Source organism: Erigeron canadensis, chromosome 5 (assembly GCF_010389155.1).
Source record: "Erigeron canadensis isolate Cc75 chromosome 5, C_canadensis_v1, whole genome shotgun sequence".
NCBI classification, from domain to species: Eukaryota; Viridiplantae; Streptophyta; class Magnoliopsida; order Asterales; family Asteraceae; genus Erigeron; species Erigeron canadensis.
Window position 1 is genome coordinate 33937046 of NC_057765.1, and position 9345 is coordinate 33946390.

General features: G+C 31.3%; 1 protein-coding gene across 1 annotated transcript; it reads left to right on the forward strand.

The window, feature by feature from the left end:
* Positions 1–3469: 3469 nt before the first annotated feature.
* LOC122599660 (small GTPase LIP1-like) lies at positions 3470–5285 on the forward strand. Its single transcript, XM_043772205.1, has 7 exons — positions 3470–3566; positions 3665–3756; positions 3837–3978; positions 4149–4453; positions 4543–4596; positions 4682–4809; positions 5108–5285. Exons 1-7 carry the CDS (start codon positions 3470–3472, stop codon positions 5283–5285), a joined length of 996 nt encoding a protein of 331 aa, XP_043628140.1.
* The last annotated feature ends 4060 nt before the right edge of the window (positions 5286–9345 follow it).

Here is a 9345-nt window from a genome sequence, read left to right on the forward strand (position 1 = left end):
TACAAGAACTCTTAAATACTGTTTCTGTTTTAGCATATCGGTGCATTATTAACTTTGATAACATTCCTTAACTTACATGGTTTTCAATTTACTTTCAAACATTCTTTTTATTAATATTCAAATTCAAATAAATAATATTGGTCAAAACTTTGTTGAACCGTCATTTTAAAAAACCACACATCGTGCGGGTAAAATACCTAGTATATATATATACACACGTCAATAGTATTAATAAATGTTATATAATAATAATAATTAAATGGATTTTTGATAATATTATACTTTTATTATGCATGTAAAATCTAAAAGGAACATATAAATTAGAATAAAGAAAAAAATAAGAGAAAAAAATTAGATATAAAGGTGAAGATATTAAATTAAATCATATATAATAAAAAATATAAAAAATATATGTTTGAAATTGATAAAGTAAATATCTAATTTAACATTGATAATATAATCGGATAGTAAAATATTATATAAAATTATTAATATAATCTAGTTTTATTTTATACGAGTATTAAATTAAATTATATTCCACGTACAAAGATAATTAAATATAAAAGCAAGATAGAAAGTGATAAGTTACAAAGATTGATAATTATATGATCAATGTCTTTTAATCAATTTTAATATTCACTAAATATCTATCGTAGTTTGTAAAAAATAAACAAATATTAAGTTAGATCAAGTGGTATGTGTATAATATTAAAAGTTGGAGGTCATGAGTTCTAATCTTGTATATGGCTTTTTTATATGTTATTTAAAATTGATTAAAAAAACAAATGTCCATGTAGACAAATAATGATGTGGCGAATTAAGTGACACATAAGCACTAAAAAATATAGATTTAAATGTTAATATATCTACAAAAAAACATGAAAATTACCAGAAAATGTCACATAAGCAAAAAGCTTACTTGGCACGAAAAGAGGTGTGTCACTTTGAAAAAAACTATTCTCTCTTAGTTATATAGAGAGATATAACTACTTATAAAACAAATTAAATATTCTTTTTTTAAAATATTTTAATCTCTTAAAACATTTATAACATACATTTTATATATTTACTAAATTAATTTCATTAACTTTTTTAATCACATGAGTTATTTTACATCAATTATCTATTTTACTCGTCACCATTGTCAGTTTGCCACTACAAGTCGCCACCACTGACACGTCGCCGCCTACACCGCCGCATTGTGCGGGTATTCTCCTAGTGTTAAATAAACATCGTACTAGATAGAATAGCACTATCAATCTCAACTCAATACGGAAAAAATTAAGCTAGGCTCAAATATTTTCTAACCAACCAACCTAAATTTTTTCCATATCGGATCCAAATTGGGTTATCAAGTCGACCACTCAACCCAATAACTTTAAAATAACTAAATTATATATATTAGCTCATACTTTATAGTTCATAAATCTATACGGCCAGTCTCATTTTCTATGTATCTAACCTAAAAATAACTTCACATCTAAAATAAGAGAAAAAATCAAAATTTTGTCAGGCTCTAACTAATGTAGGGTAAACGAGGAGTATATTAACTTTGTGTCAAGTATACATGGTAACTAATGTAGTGTGAGACTGCGAGTTTATACTTTTTATTTCCAGCTTACATCATCAAGCTTTATATTGATTAATTTATTTAATTATAATTTTGCTTATGAGGTCACTTCGGTTGAGTCATAAGTTGGCGAGTTGTGGGTTAGAGTTGAACTTTTCAATTTGAAACTTTTAGTAGGTTGGGTTAGGGTCATAGTTTTAACCTGCCAACCCGAATCCAAACCCATGCCCTAAGATAAAAGATAGGTACTCATATGATGTGGCCTATGAGGCTTTGTTTATTTTTTACTTAATAAATTTAATAGTTCAGAACTTAATTATTCAATCAAATTTCATGTTTATTTTTGACTCAATAAATAAAAATAACCGCCAATTACTTATATTTTATTAAATACATACAAACATTCTTAATTCATAATATACTCAGCACTTAATGACTAAAAAAAGAAATGCACCCTTATGGATATATTAAGTAAAAATATTTAAATTAGTAAATTAAGGGAAGATAGTTTAGATAGATAAGTTTGGAAGATATTTTAAGGATATTTTAGGTAGACTTAGTATGTGAGATGAAAACATGATAAAAGTTAAGGGTATTTAGGGTTTTGAAAATAAAAAATCTGAAATGGGGAGATATAATTTATTTTTAAAAGAAATAAAGATAATGTGCTCCAAAGTTTTTATTTTTATTTTATGCATTTATTCTTTGTCAATATGATTTAAACTAATAAATATGAATTATAGATATAAACTTACCTAGAAAAGATCCCCTCAGCTTAGGGTAAGTTCAAGCCAATCATTTAATGAACTATTGGAATTCAAGCTGACTTGAGTCGAGTTTGAACATAGTAGTTTTTGAGGTTGAGTGAAATCGATTCAAAATAACCACTCGATTAGTTTCACAAGTCAAGTTTAATAAACTAATATTTGGCTCGACTTGTTTGGAAGTTCGTTTAGTGATTCAAGTCAAGTGAACTGCTTCATGAGTTATACGATCCTAACGAGCTAAGTTAAAATGAGTTTTATGAGCTTTGAACCATAATAAGATTAGATTTTTCATGATCAAAGTATTCGAATTCGAGCTAAGTACTTCAATAAGTTTATAGAGTTTGAAACCTCGACATATATCTATATCTGTACTATATTATAAAGCAAATAGGGTTTCAACTTTCAACTTTCAATTTCAACAATGTGCACATGATAATACATAATATACCATATATCAATGCCTACAACTTTCCCTCGTTTCCATAAATCATTTTTATTACTTTAATTTTTTCAAAATCTTTTATCTCAAAAACCGTATATCGATAAATTATAAAAATTATATGGGTGTTCTTAAAATTTCATGCTCTTTCATCAGAGATGTCATTCGATATACTTTCGACGAATTTTTAAATCTGAGGTTGGAGCCCGTACGGCTAAGATATTTAGCTATGACACTCTATGACATATCATCTCCTATGACCTATCACCATCACCATCTCACCGCCACAACGCACGGGTACCTGCTCTCATAATTAGATAATTTGTAAAAGAAAAAAACTTTAAAAAAAAAACTAATTGAACCACATTTTTTTTATGTGCAAAAAAAATTGAACACAAAAAATAAAAATAAAAAATGAAACACATTTTTTAAATGAGTCAAAATTACTCGTAATATTAATCACCAAAATGTTGTTCCCCCAATTTACAGTGGTAAAAAAAATCAACTACTCTGATTCCCCAAATTCCCATTTTCTGTCTTTTGTTTTTTCAGAATAATAATAAAATTAAATTCACTGAGATCGTCAATTAACCACTTAATAAAAATACAAAATTATTACCATAATCAAATCAAATTTGACAGAGGAATGAAGAAATCAGTGACAAACAGATAGCGGGAATCTGTACGGAAAACATGTTTTGGCGGGAACGTGACAAGGAAATTAATATTAATAATAAACATAAAATTCCTCATAGTGGTCAGGTTCGAGTCCTCGTTGTTGGTGATTCAGGTATATATACACATCTACATCTATTTATATTTGACGAGATTTTTCCTATTCAGCTTATCTGGGGAATCTGGAGATTTTTTTTTTTTTTACATGTGTAGGTGTTGGAAAAACTTCTCTTGTTCATGTAATTGTGAAAGGTTGTTCAATTGCATGTCCTGCTCAAACCGTAGGTTGTGCAGTGGATGTGAAGGTTTGGCAAAGTTTTCTTTTCCACAAGTTGCTTTAGGTACAGGGAAGATAATAACTTTTCCATCAAATATTTTTATGCAGCATATTACGTATGGATCATCTAGTAACTCTTCAAGTGGCATCAAAGGTGAAATGGACAGGGAGTTCTTTGTTGAACTTTGGGATGTATCTGGACATGAACGATATAAAGATTGTCGCTCTATGTTCTATTCTCAAGTGCACGGTAAGTACTGAATAAGTAACCTTTTTTTTTTGTCCAAATGCTGCTGTGTATTGTAATTTTCTAGTATCTATGCTCAACATTTTTAAGTTACAGCATTTGCACTGTTCTAGATGTGATTAACTAGTTATCATATACTTCAACTTGCTGTTCACCATCAAATGTATTTGCAGGTGTTATTTTTGTACATGATCTATCTCAGAGAAGGACAAAAACTAGTTTGCCAAAATGGGCTGCAGAGATTGCTGCCACTGGGACATTTTCAGCCCCTCTAGCAAATGGTGGTCCTGGTGGCCTTCCGGTACCATACATTGTCATTGGGAACAAAGCAGATATAGCTTCGAAAGAGGGTAGAAGAAATAGCAGTGGCAATCTTGTGGATATGGCTCGCCAATGGGTTGAGAAGCAGGGTTTACTTCCGCCGAGTGAGGAACTTCCTCTGAGTGACAGTTTTCCTGGAAGTGGCGGGCTTCTGGCGGTAATCTAAGCAAATTTTCATCCTATGCATCATTTGTACCAATTTTGCACAATGTTTATTCAGCACCCAACTCTCTAAAACATGTGCAGGCTGCAAAAGAAGCAAGATATGATAAGGAGTCTGTGATGAAGTTTTTCCGCATGGTAGGTATTTATTACTCTGTATCTATCTTCAGAGTATTATGTAACTGGCTTAGTAACGTAAACATTGCGGGAATTATTTTTTCAGTTGGTAAGGAGAAGATATTTTTCAGATGAGTTGCCAACAGCAAATCCATGGTCCACTACAATGCAACAACCATTGCAGAGGTCTGATGACAGTTTGATTGATGAAGATCATATATACACGAGAACAAGGTAATTCCCCGGCCCATCAACGATTTGTACAATGTTGTTTCTATGAGAAATAGCTACTTAAATCTTAACTAGTTAATTATGTCAGCTCTTAATTCTTAACCAGTTAATTATGGCATAGTTTCTACGAGATTGCTACGTGTAACCCGCTAATCATCTCTTACATATTTTAAATTCTTTTTGAACAAAAAGTGTTTTGGGTCAAATCCCATCTAATTTCTACTCATGCAACTTGTAGATCATTTCTATTTTGTTTGGAAATTTTTTCTTTACAACTAATTCATATTATAACCTGATGTAGTACTTGCAGTCAAATTGGAAATGTTCTACCACCACTTCCGGCTCAACGTAATCTCACTCCACCTCCTACGCTTTATCCTCAGCAGCCAGTCTCAACCCTCGATATCTATAACATGCCTAGATTCCAAGCTCCGGATACTAGCAGCATTAAGTCAAAACGCACCAATATTAATGTATGATGCATCTAATTTCTCCACTTCTACAAGAAAAAAGATGTAAGCCTCTTTGATAGAAGAGGGATTATAGTTTTGATGTGTTGGTTGTAAATAAGCTCATCATTTTTTATTTGGTGGGTTTCTTGAAATAATCTTTATTTGTTTTTTTTAACAGCAAACCTTATAGTTTTGTTTGATTTTGTTTACAAGTCTTGGTATATGGTTACTGAAACTACAAGTGCATATCTGACCTAAATAATACAACGTGATCTCGAAGTCGAAGCTACACCGACTTGAAACTTAAAATGAAACCGAAACTTTCTGATCAATTATAACACTAGTTTAAAAAGTTACCGTCACCTCTACAGTATGCGAAAATAGACATATGCGAAGATCGAATCATGATTCACAATCCCAAACCGTCTAGGTCTAGGAGAGACTCGAACCAGAGAGGCAGAGACCTCTTGAAAAAAATCTCCTCCTTACCCCACATGTTGCAAGTAGATGACCACTTAGGTTAAAAATTTTTTTGTTAATTATTTGGGGAATCGAAAAATGTAATGATTAAAAAGAGAAAAGAAAAAAAAGTCGTTATTATAGTTCATTTCCAATTGTTAACTCCGATTTTCTTTTTTTCATTTGAAAAGTGCGTTTCGACTTACACTCCAACTTATCATATGATGAGTCTTTTCTCATAATAGATTACATTGTTTAGGCCTTGTTTGTTTTTTACTTAACAAGATAGGTACTCGCGCAATGCGGTGGTGGTGACGGCAACGGGTGGTGTTAGTGGCGGTGGTGGTAACGATGTGGTTATTAATCTTAAAGTAATTGACGTAAATGGTAATGTAATTATTTTATGGTTAAGGGATGTATCTTTTGTAAATAAATTTATTAAGAATATTATAAAGATATTAGGTGAAAGTATTTTAATTAATTAATAAAGGAGATAGATAACTTGGATAAATATGAGTGTAAAATATTTTAGGGATATATTGGGTATATTTAGTGTGCGAGTTAGGAATGTGTTGAAAATTAAGGATATTTTGGGTATTTTAAAGGTAGAGAGTTGAAAAGAGGGGAGGGTATTTTGTTTATTAATATAGTATAGATAATTAAGAACTTAATCGTCAAATTTCATGTTTGTTTTTTTACTTAATATACAAAAATAACCGTCAATCACTTATATTTTACTTAATACATACATACATTTTTAATGCATTCAGTCACTTAATACACTCAGCACTTAATGACAGAAAAAAGAAACGGAGCCTTAGTCTTATACACACTATCGCAAAATAACATCTCAGAAAAAGAAAAAAAACCCACTGGCATATCACCTACAGGATCGAACCCATGATATGTGATAAAATTTCCAAATGCATCAGTCGGCACTTCATTGGCTCCAACTAGAGGTGCAAGAAAAAACCGATTAACTGGTAACCGAATAACCGGAATAGTAAAAACCGATTATAGGTTACCAGAAACCGTAGGTTACTAACCGATTACTCTTTTCAAAACCAAAACCGATTATTAACCGGTTAACCTATAACCGGTTAATTATTCCAAATAATAACCGGTTAATCACATATTATATACATATTATTACTTAAATCTATATATATATATATATATCAATCATATTATATACATACATTTATATATAATCAGAAAGATCGCACCATCAGATTATTTCATAAGCTTTCAATATATCTATACTATATATAGATTAATGCTTATTTCATCCGATCCAACATCAATTTTTTGTTGTTTTTGAGATTTGGGATGATGAAATTTGTTGTGTTTAGAAAATGATGTTTATTTGGAATATAGGTTTTTTTGGAATATGGGTTTGTCACTTAGGCTTGTCGGAAATGATTGTTTTTTCACATTGTTCATCACTTTCTCAATATTATAATGGGCGGTTAAAAAAAACTGAATAGGTTAACCGGTTATTATTAATCGAAATCGGTTAGATAGGTTCCAGTTTTAAAACCTAGAAACCGGTTATTAACCGGTACAAGTTAACCGTAATCGATTATTACTGTTTCAAAAAATAACCGAAACCGATTATTAAAATTAATAACCGAAATCGGTTAACCGCTTCTTGCACCTCTAGCTTCAACTATTAATTAGATAAACAAATAATTAAGTTGAAAGCTGCGATTTTGCGAACAGGAGACCCGAAGTGTTAATGGGCTCATGAGCCCAATATCGCCAATTTTGTGTTTGTCAAACACTTAAAAAAGTCATTGTCTCAGACACTCGAAGAGAAGAGATATTCTCTTATTGGTTTGGCAACTAGCTAGATTGTCCCCGCGAAAGTCAATATATTGGTTTGGCACACTTATTGGACACCAACACGTTTGAATATTTGTGCGAGATGGCGAGCATGTTTCTTGATCCTTTGAGTAAACCAACAAAAGTGAAGCAGTTGGTAACTTGGTATAGACTATAATCAACACCGCTTGGTGGAGTATCTGACAATACTGTAACGATGCGATCTTTGAGTCATTTGAGATACAGTAGTTTTGTAGCTAACTAGCTACAGTCTCTTATATTACAAAAAATTTAGGAACCTTTACGAACAATGCCTAAGGGAAATTATATTTTTGCCCTTCCTTACCTTCTACAACTTTCTGGCCCTTTCTTTCGAAAAATTTATATGGATGGGACAAAAACTATCTCAATTGGTGTAACTAGGAACAAGACTCAGTATATTTGTAAAACTAGGAAGTCCGATGTTGTAGACGCCGAACTTGTCCACGTACATTGAAGTCCGGTGTTGTAGACACCGAACTTGCCCACGTGGACAAAAACTATCTCAATTGGCATCAAACCGCACATGCTTTCTGAGTGCCACCTAGACCAAGTTCGGTGTCTACAACACCAGACTTCAATGTACGTGGACAAGTTCGGTGTCTATAACACCGGACTTCCTAGTTTTACAAATATATTAGGAGAAGTTCCTAGTTACACCAATGACGGAAAATATAGTCCTATCCATACAAAAAATTCCCATTCTTTCTCCTGCTTAACTGCAATACACACAAATCAATTTAATATATAAAACATTGAGATTTCACGTTTCCAACTTCATAACCCTCCCAGACAACATCTTTCTTCCTGAAAGATAATAACACCGATCGATGTACCTTAATTTCAAGTAGCATGGCAACCACTTAAACTCTTCCTAGTGCTTTTTTTTCCCGCATTTGACATGAATTTGCATACATCAAGTTGAGTTAATTAAACTCAATACACGATCGATCAATATATATCTTGTCACACTTAACATCATATATACTGCACAACTCAAAGTTGAAGGCACATACACAAGTCTATATGTATGTATCTGCTCTTAAAACAGGGCATTTATTTAGATGAGAGTTGTTATCTGTTTTCTTTAGTCAAAGTAAACAATAAAAAAAAAATATTTATACTATATTACAGTATAAATAACAATATTTCCAACGTTGTTTGAAAATAGTATCATTTCTAAAATAACAATAAAAAAAAAACTCCAAATCATATTAATATGCATATATATTTATACTATATTACAGTATAAATATTGTTTTTTTTCTTGAAATTTGAAAATTAAAATACATCAAATTGACTCTTTGTCCATAAACATACTTTTGCCGTAAAATATAATGTCGATCAAATTGACTATTTGTCCTAAGGAAGTGATATTTGTATCACTTATTTTGATAAATTTATCACAACTTTGTAATATTATAGCTAGTTTGTAGGGTGAGCTGTAAAAGTTAATCAAAAATTGTAATACGAATATCATCTCTTTTTGTTCAAAAGCAAATATACTAATAAAAAAACTAATTAATTCAAATTAGTTTTATAGGTAGTGTAGATTATCATCCCTTTCTAACATCATATCATCACAAAAGGTCAGCAATCGGTGAAGCTGGCTGTCATATATCATACCACTTGCCTAACTATTTTCCTACCTGATAATGGAATTTATACGTTGGATCTTTCACATGCCTGACTTCAATGCCTCGCACTAGAAGGCCAGTAAAGTTCGATTTATCCAGACTCTTCAGATAACCTTCCTCCGAAAAAG

Coding starts and splice junctions, on each gene's coding strand:
- LOC122599660 (XM_043772205.1), top strand. CDS start 3,470: ATGTTTTGGCGGGAACGTGACAAGGAAATTAATATTAATAATAAACAT. Junction 3,979..4,148: donor GTTCTATTCTCAAGTGCACG/GTAAGTACTGAA, acceptor ATGTATTTGCAG/GTGTTATTTTTGTACATGAT. Junction 4,810..5,107: donor CATATATACACGAGAACAAG/GTAATTCCCCGG, acceptor AACCTGATGTAG/TACTTGCAGTCAAATTGGAA.